This window comes from Spermophilus citellus, assembly GCF_964194105.1.
Source record: "Spermophilus citellus genome assembly, chromosome: 12".
NCBI lineage: Eukaryota > Metazoa > Chordata > Mammalia > Rodentia > Sciuridae > Spermophilus > Spermophilus citellus.
In genome coordinates, this window is record NC_138198.1 from 40,878,275 (window position 1) to 40,896,528 (window position 18,254).

At 33.7% G+C, this 18,254-nt stretch overlaps 1 protein-coding gene across 1 annotated transcript in view; it reads left to right on the forward strand.

Moving 5' to 3' along the window:
- LOC308631617 (DNA excision repair protein ERCC-6-like 2) overlaps positions 1 to 18,254 on the forward strand; it is a gene marked incomplete at its 3' end in the record, with an annotated part of 87,033 nt that overhangs the window by 30,339 nt on the left and 38,440 nt on the right. Inside the window, 5 exon segments of the mRNA XM_081263000.1 lie at positions 925 to 1,065; positions 2,345 to 2,458; positions 3,606 to 3,725; positions 8,122 to 8,193; positions 8,911 to 9,056. Coding sequence (XP_081119126.1) covers positions 925 to 1,065; positions 2,345 to 2,458; positions 3,606 to 3,725; positions 8,122 to 8,193; positions 8,911 to 9,056 — 593 coding nt within the window.

An 18,254-nucleotide genomic window follows, 5' to 3' on the forward strand; every position in this document is an offset into this window, starting at 1 on the left:
ATATTCAACACTGGGGAGTCAAGATATGCTTAATATTATACATATATTTATTAAAAATCTAGCATTGTTTCCTATGTTTGCTCAATGTCATGTCATTTTTCTACAATATTATTCTGTGGTGTTGATATACACATAAATATTCATAAACAGCTTTTCCTTTTTGCTCATATTCCTCAAAGTCCTATTATGAATGTGTGTATGAATGTATGTATGTTTAGTTTATGAATCTAGTAACACATAGCTGCATCTAGAAGAATTTTGACAATCTCTGGTGCTACCATGAGGTAAATTATATCCCTCATAACCTAGTGACATTGTTTCATCATATTTTCTTGAATTTGGGCACAAAATAGCAATTTATATTTGCTTTTATATACATTTACTTAACTCTTTGCCTTTCCTAATCTTAAAAGTTTATATCATGATATTAAATACAAATAACGATGTTTTCAGTTTCCAGTTATATGAAGTTTTAAATTTTTTTAAGGTTTCCAATTATTTAGTAGTCACTTATTATTGATACTTTTTAAATGAAATCTTTTATTTCCTTAGCAAGTTTTTTTTTGTTTGACCTAAATTGTAATAATGTATTTGCATGATGGATTAATATATAACCTTGAAAAGACCCACAGTATATTGAAAAATACATAAGGAAATTATGTAACTTGATTTTCATGTTATATTTCCTTTTAATTGAAAGCCAAGAAATTCTGTGAGGTTTATTTGAAAATGAAATTATGATTTGGTAGCAAAGAGTTTAAGAGAATTGGGAACAATTTTCATAATGAGGGAAACTACAGGGAAAAATTAATCATCAGTTTTCACAAATTCACTAATATAATTTGTGAATTCTAATATACATTGTATTTATTATTATTGCTATTAAAATGATACTAATACTCAACTTGTATTTTTTCTTGGCAGATGGTTTATTGCTCTCTGACGGATTTCCAGAAAGCTGTCTATCAAACAGTGTTAGAAACAGAAGATGTCACTCTGATACTTCAATCTTCTAAGCCTTGTACCTGCAGCAGTGGCCGGAAAAGGAGAAATTGTTGTTATAAGGTAAGTATTTCAGTGTGTCTTTACCATCTTGCCTTATCATCTTGTATTCTGTGTTAGTGCCAAAGTAAGTAGTAGATAAACAAAATGACTTTTCCTCAGATAGTTTTTTAACTTTGGAAAGAAGTTATAAGTTTTAAAGAGAGAAAAGTTTTTAAAAATTGTTTATAATATCAAATAGTTACCACGTATAAAATACAATATTTAAGCATTTTGAAAAATTAATTTTAGATGCTTCAATTTGATATCCTCTCTTTTAGCTTTTGCTGGAAAGTAGGCCACTTTTATCATGAAATTTCATTTAAAGTATAAATTAGCAAGGTGCAGTGGTGCATGCCTGTAATCCCAGTGGCTTGGAAGGTAGGAGAATTGAGAGTTCAAAGCCAGCCTCAGCACTACCAAGGCACTAAGCTATTCAGTGAGATCCTGTCTTCTAAATAAAATACAAAAAGGTCAGGGGATGTGGCTCAGTGGTCGAGTACCCCTGAATTTAATCCCCAGTACCCCCACAAAAGTATAAATTAGTATAAATGTTAGAATTAATTTTGTCATTATCCACTAGTGGTAAAATGATTTACTCCTTAATGACAGTCTTAAATACTATTCAGATATATATATCTAATTATATTTATAATCATCTACTTCGGTAGCTTCAATTGTGTCTTAAATACTATTCAGATGTTAGACATAGTGTCAGTTTAATAGAAACTATATCAGTAGAATAAAAGTTTTTTTTAGAAACAAATTTCATTTGTACTTTTTTTCCTTGCCATCTATATTTCCTGTTCTTTCTTCGCCTATTTTATGTCATATATCCATATACATACAAGAACCCTAAATAAATATTTAAGTAGATGGATATTTATTTAATCTCATCTACTTTACTATTTTAACTACTTCCCCTTTTTGAAATAGCTCAGTTTCCTGGAAAATGTTGAAACATAAATTGTAGAATAAAGAGGTCTGTGTAGCGCTGTAACTATGTCATAGCTTTGTCACCAGGAAACTTTTAATAACAGCAACATTTCTATTACTGTGTATTACAAGGATAAACATGCTCCAAATGAGGATTTAAAAAGCATTATTATATTATGATTCACCAAAAATGATTCCATGTTATTGATTCATAGATATTTTGTATATAGTTGACCATCATTTTCTTAGAATTCATTGTGCCAAAGTAACTAGATAATAAATATTGTGAGATATTTTTTGACTTAGCAGTTACATAGACATGTAAGTTCTTTTCTTGTTTTTAATTTCTATATTTTTCTGGTTACAGACTAATTCCCGTGGTGAAACGGTACAAACCTTGTGTCTCAGTTACCTCACAGTCCTTCAGAAGGTGGCTAATCATGTCGCACTGTTGCAAGCTGCCAGTACCTCCAAACAACAGATGTGGGTTGGCTTTTTACATTTTTTTATGATAGTATTGGTATAAAAGTGATATTGCTATTGGTATAAATTGGTATTTAGTATAAAATTTCTTAGCTAAATATTCCTAAGGTGTTTTTTTTTTGTGTGTGTGTGTCTGTGAAGTTTAAAAGAAAACTGAGTTACTCATTTTAAAATTTAGGTGGCTGGGGATGCAGCTCACTGTTAGAACTCATGCCTAGCATGCATGAGGCCCTGGGTTCCGTCCCCAGTTCCAAAACAATAATAAAAAAATAAAATGTTAATATTAAGAAGCATGTACACTTAAACTTTTAATCAAACTGAGAACATGTATACTTAAAAACTTTTTTATGCTTCTTCGGCTGGGGCTGGGGCTCAGTGGTAGTGAGCAGCAACCACTTGGTCTGTGTCTTGGAATTTAAGGATGAAAACTGAAGCTCAGGGACTTTCCTTAGTGTCATGTAAGCAAACCAGTTGTAGAAGCTAAGGCAGCAATTAGCACAGGAACTCAAGACAATCATATCTTGGGTTTGAGGAGGTGTTAGTCAACCATAACCTGAGTTCGGGCAGGTGGTTAATGGAGTCCTACTTCAAAGTCCTGGGTCACTAAGACCATCATATTCTGGGTTGAGTACATTTTGTGGGGTATAAAGTACAGCAAACAATATATTGTAAGAAAACAGCTTTCATTTCAGTCAGAAACAGCTCTTGTAATAGTTTTTTTTTTTTTTTTTAATAGAAAACTGCAAAATGGAGTCTTAGGCCTGCCTATGGCCATTCTTGCTTTATAATTGACTTATCTCACTTATCAAAATCTTATATCTATAATCTATATTTTTTATTAGCCTATAACCTATAACTTACACTCTTATTGATTGTATTTATCAGTACACTTACTCTTGGGGGTGTTTATTTCCCAGTTTTGGAAATTTTGAAAAAGTAATAATAAAGTTAGTAGTCATATTTATCAAAGCATATATCTTAATATCACTTTAAGATTTTCTGAGTTATTCTGATTTAGAGAAGGCAAAATCTTCAAAGTAATGCATTCCTTGTAAATAGAACTATTTTCTCCATAAAGAATTTCAATTTATGCAGGTTTAAATGTGTTAAGTTGAAATTCTTATCTTTTACCTCTCCCTCACAAGGAAACACTTATCAAAAGGATATGTGATCAGGTATTTTCCAAATTCCCAGATTTTGTGCAGAAAAGCAAAGAATCGTCCTTTGAAACTCTTTCTGATCCTAAATACAGTGGGAAAATGAAGGTGAGTACTCCTTTTTTAGGTTGCACACAGATGGAGATGACATTCACAGTATTTATCCATGGTATGGCAGGGACACCAGCTAATCAGAACAAGTTCTCAAACGTTCAGAAGAGACGGTGGCTATGGACAGCTGGTGTAGTTCTATTTGCATTTGCCTAGTCACTAGGAACCCTGCATACAGATGTATGTGTACAGTGGTTCTCAGTAGCAATCATATCAAATGTACTTCAGCCTTTCCTTATTGATGTATTGACTTATGCCCTCTTAAAATGTGTGCTGTTACTACAAACATAATAGCTGTTCCTCAAAAAGGGGAAATGGTTTACTGAAAGTGTAAATGCAGGTGCTAGACAGGAAGGTGAGGATAGGTATTGAAAGAATTCTTTCAAGAGCTCATGATGGGCAAAGTATCTGTGCCTATACTGAATCGTCTACCTTTTTTTTCACTTGGTGACCTAAATTGTAAGTTTGCAAGGGAACTTCATTGTGCACAGGGAAACTGACCTGTAGCCATGCTGAAGGAGGGCTGTGAGAGGTAAAGCTAGGTTCTCCACCCATGATCCCAGGCCTTCGGACATTGCCTCTGACAGCTGCTTGAAATGCTGGCAGCTTCCAGCCTCCTGGCAAGAAAACACTTTTGCTTAGCTTCTTTATTACAAAGAACTTTTATTTATGGATTCAGAGCTTTTTGCAGAATAATTCCCAACTTTATAATTAATAAAAAGGTAAGCTATTTCTTTTGGCAAAAAGAGTATAAAAAGGAAATAATTGAAAGTAGTTAGCTTTTTTTTTTCCCCTGAAAATACCTTTAACAGTTAATCTAGATAAGCTTATCATGGTTTGGTTGCTTGGGACCTCTGAATAGATATTTTAGGACTATTTCTCATCATTTGATTAACAACATCATCTGGTGATATATTGATTTGGTGATCTGAACCTATTGGTTTACCATAGAATTATTGCCTGTGGCATAAAGAACTCCAAGTAATTGAGTTGTACATTCTTTTTGAATTGAGGTGTCAAAGACTCAGGTTCTGCTTGTCTTATCTCAGGTCAACGTACAGCTACAAGGACTCTGAACATAATGCCTGCTATAGTCTTCATATGCTCAAAATTATACTCATGACCCAGCTCTTTATCTTGAGTGTTAAGGTTATTGTTTATTTCAGCTACCATTCAGGGGATAGTCACAAGTTTCACTCATTCACCTGGTAAGAATTCTCAGTTTTCTTCCATTGGGAATGCCACTTAGTAAGAGGGGCACAGAAAAAAAAGTGTTGCTCAAATCACACAAAGTTCACTTTTCTAGGCCTGTCTGGCAAAGTTGAGAAAAGTTAGATCCACATTACCTTTGCTGTGAACCTCTCAAATTTAGGCTTTTTTTAAAAAAATAGGTAGGTTGTCATGTTCTGTGGAAGACAACTAAGTGATAAAACTTTGGGTCTATATTATCAAGGCTTCAACATGTGTTGACAGTATTGTCATTTTTTAAATTTCTTATAAGAGATCTTAATTTATAGTTATTTATTTAGTGAGTTTGTTTAAATTAGCTTAATGAAGATCTCCAATCTAAAAGTGTTCACTTTTCTTATGGCTTTTGAAAATGCCTAAAGTTAATATGTAATGATACCACCCCAAACAATAAGAGTAGATTTCTTGTCCTTGTACATTCTTTCAGGGAATGAAAAGAAAAGTCACAGATCAGGAGAAAGTGTTTGCAAACCAATAAAGAATGGTGTTCAAAAGATAAAAAGAACTCTTAAAACTCAACAGTAAGAAAACAGGTAACCCAAATTAAAAGTAGGCCAAAGATCTGGATAGATATCTCACCAAAAACATGTACAGGTGGCAAATAAGCATATGCAAAGATGCTCAATATCATATGCCATTAAGGAATTGCAAAATAAAACACGATGCCACTGCACACCCATTAAAATGGCCCAATTCAGAGCAATGAAAACATGAAATGCTGGGGAGGGTGTGGAGCACCAGGGCTCCCATTTGTTGCTGGTGGGATGCAGTGGTGCAACCATTTTGGAAGATAGTTTGGTGGTTTCTCACAAAGAGCTTTTAAATTTAAATATTTTTGAGCTTTTAAATTTAAAAATTTTTGAGCTTTTAAATTTAAATATTTAGTAAAGATTTAAAATTTAAATTTTAAAAAATAATACCTTAATTATGCTCTTATCAGATGATCCAGCAATCACAGGCCCTGGTATTTACCCAATTGAGTTAAAACAAATTAAATCAATGAGTTTTCATGAGCTAAAAACTACATCTTCACAAGAACCTCTATGACTATATTTATAATTGCCAGAGCTTGGAAGTAACAAGGATGCCCTTCAGTAGGTGAATGGATAAGCAAACTGGTGCCATCATACAATGGAATATCATTTAGCAATAAAAATAATTAGGCTATCAAACCATGAATTTCATGGGGAAACCTTAAATGCATATTGCTAAATGGAAGAAGCCAGTCTGAAAAGATTATATGATTCCAACTATATAACACTCTGGAAAAGGAAAAATTATAGAGGCAATAAAAAGGTGGTTTCTATGAGTTCTGGAGGAAGGAAGGCTGAATAGGTGAAGTACAAGGAATTTTTAGTGCAGTGAAACTGTTCTTTATAATACTATAATTGTGTGTGTATGTGTATGTTATGATTCAGTTTTTTCCAAGCCCATAGAACCATACTACACAATGAATGAATCCTAATGTAAACTGCAAACTTCAGTATTAATATATTAATATCCTTAATCAGTTGTTACAAATGTGCCATAGTAATAATGATAAGTGATTTTTTTTCTTGTAATGTTACTAGAATAGTAGGCCAGAGGCCTGACTCTGGGGATCCAGTAAATCAAGCCCATCTACTCATTGCAAACACCAAACTGAAAAGGTAATGGTAAAAAACTTGAAAGGAACTTTAATCAGTGCAGCTGCACCAGGAAGACAAGGAGGCCCCTGTCCATGGCCCTGAAGTTTTAAAAATAGGGAATGAAGGCTAAAGTTGGGGGGTTTGCCAAGCTACCTAGAGGCTTTTCATAGCCATCAAAGCAGGTGATTGTGATCAGGTGTGGTCTGTACATCCTTATTTCAGGATTGGTTCAGAGGTGACTTTCTTCCTCCCCAATTCCATACAAAACTTGATGTTGCATGAGGAATAGCTTCTGCTCATCACAAGATGTTTATGGGATCAGACCTTTTCCTGGTGTCCCAGGAGACTCCCAGCAAAGGAAACAGATGCAAAGTGGAGGCAGGGATGCCAAGCCATTAATCCTGCTTTTAGCTAGTGATTGTGTCTTACATGAAGTTCAAATGTACATAGTTTATGGGATTCGTGATTTTATTAATTATAAAGCTAAATGCAAGTTAAAACTTACTTTTTAAGTTCTTCAGATATTGAAATAATGTTGATTTTAGCAGTAACATTTTCATTTACCATTTGATTATTTATCTGAGTAGATTTCTTTAAAAAATCTTCACAGCTTTTTTGAGAGATTGGCAATAGGAATCAAACAGCACAGCATATTCTTCACTTGCTCAGTTATTAAGAGAGTGTTTTATTGGTTGTAAAATTTTTTTTATTTAAAAGTTTGAATATTTATCATTGAATGCATAAAATTTCTTAAGTGTTTGTTTCATAGTTAAGAAAAACTTCAAACATAATTCAGAAAATTCATGTTTCCCCCTCTGTGGGTTGCTTTTCCATGGTGTTCTGAAACTGTCATTGCCAGATGTGGAAATGTCTGTTTAAAAATAACAGCATTACTATTAGACTCAAGGCTTTAGAAGTTTGCTTCCTCCCCAAATGCTTCGTGTGTGGGGACAGATTATTGGCATTTTGAGGTCAAAATCCAATCTGGAAGTCAGGGTTTAACTATAAATAGAGAAACAAAGGGGAGAAAATGAGAAGAGGTGTATATCGGACTGATTAGTCTAGGAAAATAAATATCAAGACTTTTGGAACCTAGATGTAATTGTACACATTCCATTACATCTATCTAGAGACAGCATAAATACTTCCTAAAAGATATGCTTTCTATAATTTAGTTTCTTAATGTATTATAGGTATAAAGAACATGTATTTTCGAAATTAAATTAATCCATTTAAATGCATCCTATAACCTAAAATGCTTCCTTTTTATTGAAACCAGATGAGATGAAAAAAGTTCTGGGGAACTTTACCTCCTTCTTGACAATATGATGATGAATAACATTTGATGTAATATTTAATAATTCTCTAACTTGGATAAAATAAAAGGAATTAGCAAAGATGACTAAAATTAGCACTGTATAAAAATAATTTTTAAGAAATTCTCAAGTGATGTTCATATGTAGAAAGTGTATTTTCAGCTGGGACTGGTTCACTCATGTTCTGTGGTTCATTTCCAGGTTCTTCAGCAGCTTTTAAATCATTTCCAAAAAAACAGAGCTAAGGTTCTTCTCTTCTCTTTTTCCACCAAGGTGAGTTTTATCTGATATGTATTTTTGATATGCCCAGCCTTGGCTTCTGAGACATAAAGCAGAAGGGACATAATAGCTTACAGCCATATTTTTCTGTCTTCCATACAGTATTAAATGGTGACAAGGTAAAAAACTTGAGGTTTTCAAATAGACACTTAAATCTCAATTATATCAGGGGCTACTGTCAGATGTTAAATTCAAAAATAGATTTTCATTTTCTGTTGATTGCATGTTTATGATTAAGGTGTTCTCTGGGACACTTGAGATATTTTAGAATTTAGAAAATAATACTAATAATGTAACATGTTTACATAAATCATTTAACTAGTAATTTCTTTTTATTTGGTTTTAGTTTTCAAAAGAGTAGATGATCTTTTTGATCGTTTTTTAAGCAAAGGTTTCTGAACATTAAAGCCAGTTTCAGAAAAATGGAAAGAAATATATGGTCTGATGTAAGAATAATATCTATCTATCTATCTATCTATCTATCTATCTATCTATCTATTTAGCGATGCTGGGAATCCAGACCAAGGCCCAGCATGTGGTAGGCAAGTGTTCTACCACTACTACACCTGGCTCTCGAAATATTTACTGCTCATGGAATTTTAAGAAAGAAACCACGAGCGCCAATAATACTTAGTAAGTCTAACGTCTGTGATGGAAAGAAACTCATAAACCAAGAATTCCCATTTGTCCCCCTCCCTGTCTTTCCTCCAGTTGCTTGACGTGCTCCAGCAACACTGTATGGCATCTGGGTTGGATTACCGGCGACTTGATGGAAGTACAAAATCAGAGGAAAGGCTCAGGATCGTGAAGGAGTTCAACAGTACACAAGATGTTAACATTTGCCTTGTCTCTACAATGTAAGAAATTAAATTTGATATCTTGATTTTTATCTAGTTGTTTTTAATACTTAAGATAATTTTTAAAAATGTTACTAGATTGATTTTTTAGTGAATATGCTTACAATGCTTTTTTTTATGTGAGTTTAAGGAGAAGCAGGAAAATGTGTTAAGTACAACTGATAAACAAAATCTTGAATTTTTCCTAATCTTTTCTCTCCTTTCCTTTATCATCACTTAATTCCCTTGTAAGTGTAGATTTATAAAGACATGAGCCTCATATCTTGTGGTGAGAACAATCAGACTTCTTATCCATTGGATAACTGAGAGTCACTGCAGAAGCAGTTTTCCAAGTTGAGTACACTCAGGGGGCCCTTCAGAGCCTGTTGGGCAGGGGTTGCCCTCCTCTATTGCTACCTTGTCTCAACTGGAACCACTCCACAGTTAGAAACTTTGTAAAAGGTAAATTTGCTCCTACACCTATCTGTGTATCTGTAAAACCCTTTAAAGAACATATACACTTTAGAGAAAGATTTAAGTCAATATAAATACCTAAGTAAGTTGAATCCATTTTGGAGGAGTAATGAGTCTATGATTTATGACATCTTATTATTGATTTACTGCCTCCATCTTCCAAAAGGAATTTCAAGAGACTTTAAAAAGAAATAGATGTAAAACAAGACAGAAGAAAAATTATCCTTTTTTTGGTACTGAAGATTGAACCCGGGGCACTTAACCACTGAGCCACATTCCCAGCCCTTTTATATATGTTATTTTAAGACAGAGCCTCACTCAGTTTCATAGGACTTCACTAAGTTACTGAGGCTGGCCTTGAACTTGCAATTCTCCTGCCTCAGCTTCTTGAGCTGCTGGGAGTACAGGAGTGAGACATTGTGCCCAGCTAAAAAAATTAAAGTGAGGAGTAAAGATTATTTATAATGAGTCACTACTGGGGAACTCTAAAATTATTCTTGAATTCTTGCAACTAAGGCAAAGGGAGAGAGGCTTTGGATTCCCATTTCCTATAAATGAATTTGAGAAGTCAATTCTCACAAGAGTCCTTACATACACAGCATTAAATGATGTAGAATACTGTCTTCAAGTAAATTTTGTAAAACACACATATGCATTCTTTATTTTAAAATAGTGCGTCTCAAAGTAATAATATTAAACCAGTCCAAATAGTACAGAAGAGAGTGTGACAAGCCCTGCGCTCTCCCCTCTGCTCACCTTCAGTCTGAGCAGCCCAGAACTTCCGTATAGCTCCTCATTATTTCTTCATCTGTGTCTCAGAAATTGCTGTTTAACTCGTATAGTGAATTTTCAATTTTTAAAGACTGTTTTTTCTTTTTAGAAATTGTATTTGATTCTTTCAAATCTACCTTATCATTTCATTTGTATTTTGTTCTTTGTAATTTCTAACCTTCATTTCTCTAATACTTTTATCACACTTCTAAAAACCTTTTTGAATGGCATTTTTGCTCTAGTAACTCCTGTACTTGGGGATGCTGATCCTTCTACTTGTGTTTCCTCTGGCTCTTGGCTTGTGATAAATGGTTTCTTTATGTATTTTCTAATTCTTTAAAAATTTGAACTTCTCTTCAGTAGGGCTTTTTCTTCTGTGGAAATCCTTTTGAGACAGATTGCTGGAGTTTTCCACTTCATTTTATCTTATGCTAGGTATCCCAACCAAGGGAATGGAAGAAGTTTTGGGTTCCTATTTTTCGAACTAATTTTTGCATTAGTACATAAAGATCCTGATTTTTGCATTAGTCATTACATAAAGAACCTTACATAATATGATAAATACATCTCAACTATGTTTTGCAAAAGATAAATAAACTTAGTTTTTTTGTTTATTTTGCAATGGTTTATATTTAATTTCTACTGTAGCAGAAGTGTTTCCACATTGGAATAGCTATTATTTTGCCAGAATTCTATCAACTATACACAATTTGAAATCTATTATGAAAGAGAAGGATTTAGTCTCCTTTCATTACTCCTTCCCTTTTTCATACAGTGTTTGCTAATTTTATTATTATGTTTTGTCTATCAACTACTTTTGTAATTTTAAATCATTATTCTTCTATTAGATCCACCTCCCAGGATTCCATGCTATCTTCATTTTTGGTTTGCTCCCTTGTTTCACTGGAAAGTGTTCAGTGTTAATGTTTGGTCCATTGGTAGTCTACATATGTTTCTAAGTCCTTGTAACGTGTGGTATTAACATTAGTGCACACCTACTCTTTCTTCTGTTTTAAGACCTGCATTAATCAGATTATTGTCCATAGGTTGGCTCTGAAGTTTGAAGGCCAAAACCAGCACTTAGATTATTATGATTTTGTATACATTGTTTAGTCCTAGGCTAAGTATGGCTAGGACAACCTCTCTGAATGTTCATGAGTTTTCAGCCAGTTCTGGGAGTTCTCAGCATCGTCAAATAAGTTCTCTTTTCTAACACTCCATCCATAGTTCATATTTGCATGGTTCAGTTCAGTTCACAGTTCAGTCATGACTTTCTTTCTTAGCTTTTTTCCCTTTTGGATTTTTGCACTTTATAATAAATCTCACTCTATTATTAATTCTTATTAGCATGTTGTCCTCTGTTGAGTCATTTGTATTCTTAAGGTCTTTATCCTGAAGCCTTTTATCCTAATTATTTCTAGGCCTGATGAAGTACTGCTGTATGCAAGCTTTCCTTTACTACTTTATTACACTGGATCTTTTTCCTGGGTTTCATGCTGTCTCCATTCTTCTCTGCCCTGTTGTTTTGTTGGAAATATTTCCTCAAGTAACTTTGTTAGTCAGGATGAATAGAAAGCAAACTCTCTACATCTCTGACTGTAGGAGATGTGTCATCTCACACATATGGCATTGCAGCACAGTCTGCTGGTATTTAGTGTTGCTAAATAGATGCCCAAAGCCAATCCGATTCACATTCCTCTTGGGGAATTCATAAGGGTTTGTCTTCATCTGTGGTATTCTGAAATTTCACAGTGACATTTGAGTCTTATTGTGGATCTTTGATTCTTTTTTGTGCTAGTCATAATCTGAAGACTTATTCTTTTTTAGTTTTGAAAATTCTGTCTTCTTATTTCTTTAACAATGGCATCTTTTTATTCCATTTTCTTTGTTCTTTTTTGCATGCCAAATTTTCAAAGTTTAGAATTTCTGTATTAATTCTTTAAATCTCTGAACTTTTTTCTCATATTTCACATGTTGTTATCTTGCTCTGTTCTGAGAAGTATCATTTTTCAATATAATTGATTATTTTATTTAAAATAATCACATTTTTATTCTAAATTATTTCTAGTTTTCTACACTCTTGTTCTCTAAATTATCTTTATTCTTTCAGTACCTTAAATCTTAGCTTTCCATAATAGTTAAATTCAGTTTATTTGAAGAGCCATTTAGCACTTTTTTGTATGTGTAGTTGGATTTTTTATTGTAATCATTAAGTTTACAAATACCTTTCAGGAAAATTGATGTTCTTATGATACTAAGATTTCCTACCCATTAATATGGTGTCTCTCTGTAATTATTTCAGCTTTCTTGGAAGCATTGTTAAATGGATACTTCATTTGATTCTTTATTAATATTTGATATATAACAATAAAGCTTAAAGACATTTTTGTGGAACAGTAAGATATGGTGAAAGTATGCTTTTTGATATTTGGTAAAAGAATAGAATGTGGAAGACCCATTGAATGAACAGCCTGCCTGCTCATTAGGTTTCTGTCTCAAATATTACTCTTCAGCTCAAAAAGGGCAGTATTCTATTCTACTGCGTAAAGAATAACACATTTCTGTTAGCCATATAACAACAGAATGATGGATTTGAAAGTAGGCTTCTGTGTTGTGTTGTCATCATAGAATCATCTCATTCCTAGAGTTAGAGTTGAGACATTTTTCTTTCTTTAAAAAAAGCTTTTCCTGTACTTTAATTCAGCCAGGTCCCAGTAGTAATTTCAGAATCTCTTAGAAGATTATTACCTCAAGTATTGGAGACCTTCTCTGTGGCTCATACAGGGCATCTGAGAAGAATTCATGTCCAACTTTACTAGCTAGAAGCTAACTGGAGCAACTGATTAGATTTATTGGACAGATAAACCCAACTTCTACATGTTTGGTATATAAATCCCGCCCAACTTACCCAACTTACCCTTTTTTTAAAATGCTTTGCAAAACTCTCCCTATCCCATCTTCTTCATTTGAATTTAAGTCTCTTTGACATCTTTATACTATAAGTAATTTTCCAAAGTACAATATTCAGTTTCTGCAAGCACTGAACTATAAGTCAAGATGCTTAGATTTGACTGCAGACACCTAGCACTTAGGAAACCTTCAATTAGTTATTTTTTTCTGATTTTCAGTTTCTTTATCTGTAGGATGAAGATAATATTTAGCTCATGGAGCTAGGTAGTAACCAGTAAATATGAACTAGTAAATAAGGAAATATCTTGCACAGTTTCTGGTGGGTACTCAGTAAATGTTAATTTCTTTCCATTTTGATAACAATTGTAGGAGAGAAAATTATTACCATCCCTCTAGATGATTATCATTCAGTGTTAACTTAGCATCAGTTAAGTGATACAGTTAATTTTGTGATACAGTAATGCAGCCGAAGAGGAAAGCTATTAGTATAAATCTTCAGAGAAAGACTTGAGAGGCAGGACTAGACAAACATCTGAGGAAAAAAAGGAAATCATTTAGTTCCTGGATTTTAGTTTTGCTTTTCTTCTTAAAAAATATTAAATTTTATTATTAGCATACTATTAAATATAGGGAAAATTGAAAACATGAAAAGATCACAGTTGCATCAGATAAAATCTGATGAGCTGTGCAGGAAGCTGGAATCTAAAACTCAGGCAAACATTACGTACATTCAGTTTCACTATAAGATTTCTTTACTTCGGAAAGAGTTTCATTTCAAAAGAGATGATTATGCTAATAATATTCAAATACATTTGGTTGTCAGAAAAATGAATCTAACAAAACCATAGGTATTTTTAGTAAATGCATCTTTAGTGGCTTCTGTTCAATATGTACTCTAACTGTGGGTCACGTGAAATGAAAATGAAATTTTTAGCTTTTATATAAGTGGCAAAAAGACTATGTGTAGCACATACAGTGTTCAACTTCATTCTTCATGCTGAGTATTACAATCATATACTGGTTGACTAGAAACAGTTTTCTAAGCAAACTTAGAAACCATAATGCTTTCATAATTATTCACTTACAAGGATTAAGTTAAGGATCAGGGGTACTGTGCTCCAAAAGTCAGGTGCAACTCAATAACACAACATCATGAATCATAATTTTGAGAGACTCTGGAGAAAAGTTGTTTCCTACTTCTTTTAGCTTTATTCAAAAATCTGTATCTTAAATTCCACAGAAAGATGAGGATGCTTCTTTTGTTAGATATCCTAAGAGATTCTAAACCACTCTTTTCAAATAGATCACTGGAATCATATGGTTAAAATCTGCCTCTACTGCTTGATTTTATCTCAGCTCAGACCTCTTTGTTCAGTTCAGCTATCTTCATTGACCCTTAATTTGGACCAAGAAGAATAAGAGGGTTTTTTTTTTTTTTTGCCTTTGAAAAGCAATATAATGCAAGTAAATGCTTTACAGGAATTATATGTGAAGTTCCAAGAGTATATAGGATTAGGTAGATCAAAGAAGTCATAAAAGGATGGCAGTATTTAAACTGGCCCTTTCTGGAGAAGGCTTCATTAGAACGAAGAGGAAAAACTATTTACAACTTCATTCTTCTTGCTGAGTATTAGAATAAAAAACGGATGAATGGCATTTCGGGCAGTGAGAAGAACATAGGTAGGCAAATGACTAGAGGAGCTGGGTATGGGCTAGGGCTTAGGACACCTGCGGGAGGAGCAGGGTATACAACTAACAGGCAGAGTCATTAGCTAATTAAACAAAGGTGGTAGTGAATATCCACTGTGACAGGTCCTGGAGAAGGGAAAATGTACAAGATTACACCCCAGTGCTTTTAAAAGTTATAATTCAACAACTTTGGGTATGGAGGAGTTGTTTAGAAATGTGTGAAAGTATGGTAAATGCAGGGTAGAAGGAGGCACAGAAGAGGACTATTTCCTTCAGGCTTTATTAGTGAAACTTGAAAGACAAGTAGAAGTTAGCCAGGCAAGTAAGAGAGAAGAAAATTCTGTAAAAGCAGTGTATGAAGACAACTTACAGTATTTTGGTGATTCCTTGGATAAAGTCAGGAATGACTGGTGTGATAACAGTTGCAGAGGTGATAGGCCCTGTATTTAGGCCTGAGGAATTGGCCTCTGATGGATAGGAATTGAACGTTTTTAAAAAGAGAAGTGGCATACTTAATTTTCCATATTTAAATAATTTTATGTAATGTGAGGGTGAACTTACTGTCTGAAGTAAGGGAGTAGTGAGGAGGCTGATGAAGTCATCCACATCAGTGCAACATATGATGCCCTGCTTAGGCAGTGGTAACAGAAGTGGAGAAGGACTCACAGAAAAACATTTCCAAGGTAAATCTGACTGTATACTGATTGGCTTATAATGAGAAGGGGAACTGTGATAGAGAAGAAGCATAGGATGGCTTTTGACTTTGATGAATGGGCATATGAGTGACGTCATCAGCCAACAGAGGGAATACATGGAGAAAAGAACTCTGGGTCCAGGATGGTTTAAGATGCGCTCATTATAAAATAAGTATTTATATTATTCATCTTGTTCTCTCTCTCTCTCTCTCTCTCTCTCTTTTTTTTTTTTTTTGCTTGGTACCAGGGATAGAACCAAGGGGTTCACATCCTTAGCCCTCCATATTTTATATATATATATATATATATATATATATATATATATATATATATATATACACACACACACATATATGTATATATAATTTTGAGATAGGGTCTTGCTAAGTTGATTGGGGTCTTGCTAAGTTGCTGAGGCTGGCTTTGAACTTGTGATGCTCCTGCCTCAGCCTCCCAAGCCGTTGGAATTACAAGCATGTGCCACTGCACCTGACTTGTTCTCTTCTTAATAGAGAACTTGTAACATCTTTTTTTTTCAATAGTTATAGTGATTCCTCTACGTTATTGTCTTATACCCTCAAGATTGTATTAACTATTCCATGACTTATACTTTTCACTATAAAAATAAGCTTATATATGTCTATGAAAAAACCTTGCTGCGCTTTTCATAGGAATTGCACCATAGCTCAATTTGGGGATAATTGACATCTTTATGTTGAGCTCTCCAATCCATGAACATGGTAGATCTCTCTATTCAGATCTTTATCAGTGTCTTTCATCAGATTTGTAATTTTCAGCATACAAATTCTAGACATGTTTTGTATATTTAATGTTTAAGCATTTTATTTTTTTTTGGTAATGATTATAAATTGTATTATGTTGTTTTTTGATGCTGAGGATTGAACCCAGGGCCTTGTACATGCAAGGCAAGTACTACTCTACCAACTGAACTATAGCCCCAGCCCTGTATTATGTTTTAAAATTTTGGATTTCACGGATTCATTGTTTGTATGGATTGAGCATCCCTAAACCAAAAATCTGAAACCCAAAATGCTCCAAAAAACTTTTTTGGAATGAGTATGAACTCACAAATGGAAAATTCTACACCTGACCTCATCACAGTCAAAACACAAGTGCATAAGACACAGTTAACTCAGCATCCTCATAGGAAAAAAGATTCTCTAGCCCCTTTGGTATGATACACAAACTTTTTTCATGCATGAAATTATTAAAAATATATAAAATTACCTTCAGGCTATTTGTATGAGGTATATATGAACATAAATGAATTTGTTTTAGAGTTGGGTCTCATCCTCAAGATAACTTCTATGCAAATATTCCAAAATCTGGAAAAATTCTAAATCTCAAATACATCTGGTCTCAGGCATTTCAGATGAGTAACCTTCAGCCTATATATAGAAATATATCTTTAAAATATTAATCTTAGGGCTGGGGATGTGGCTCAAGTGGTAGCGCGCTCGCTTGACATGCGTGCGGCCCGGGTTCGATCCTCAGCATCACATACCAACAAAGATATTGTGTCTGCCGAGAACTAAAAAAAAAATAATAAATATTTTTACAAATTCTCTCTCTCTCTCTCTCTCTCCTCTTTCACTCTCTCTTTAAAAAAAATATTAATCTTATACCCTGAAACATTGAAGTTATTTATTAGTTCTAGCAGAATTTTTCCCCTAGATTCCTTGAGATTTTCTGCATAGACAATTATGTCATCTGCAAATTCTGTCAGTTTTATTTTTTCCCAATCTGTATATCTTATTTTCCCTTGTCAAGGAATTTTTCCTTGATTTTTAGTTTTCTGAGAATTTTTATTAAGAATGGTTGTTGGATTTTACCAAATAATTTTTCTATATCCATTGATATTATCATACAATTTTTCTTCTTTAGCCTGTTAATGTATTAGATTACATTGACTGATTTCAAATGTTGAGTTGCTTTGCATTCTTACAATAGATCCCAATAGGCAATGTTATAATTATTTTAGTATTTTGCTAGATTTTATTTATAAATATTTTGTTGAGGATTTTTGCGTCTCAGTTCAGGAGAGATATTGGTATGCCATTTTTTTGTTCATTTGTGTTTTTTATTTTCCTTGCACTGACTTTGTATGGTTTTGGTGTCAGATAATACTAGCCTTATTCATTGAGTTGAGAGGTGCTCTTTCCTCTTCTATTTCATAGAGTATATTGTATAAAACAGATATTAATTCTTCTATAAATGGTACACTTATCCAGCAGAATCATCTGAGCCTGGAGTTTTATTTTGTAAGAGCTTTTTAAATACTTATTTACTTAGCTAAACTGTGGAATCAACCTAGATGTCCTTCGGTTGGTGAATGGATTACAAAATGTGGTATGTATACACAATGGAATATTATTCAGCAATAAGATAATAAAATCATGGAATTTGCAGGTAAACAGATGGAGTTGGAGAATGAAATGCTAAGTGAAGAGAGCCAATCCCAAAATACGAAATGCAGAATGTTTTCTCTGCTATAAGGATGCTGATTCATAATGGGGTTGGCGGGGACTGGGGGAGCATAGGTGGATTAGATGAACTCTAGATAGAGCAAAAAGGAGGGAGGGGAAGGGAGGTAGCAAGGGGGTAGGAAAGACTGTGGAATGAGATAAACGTCATTATCCTACATACACACAAATAGTGT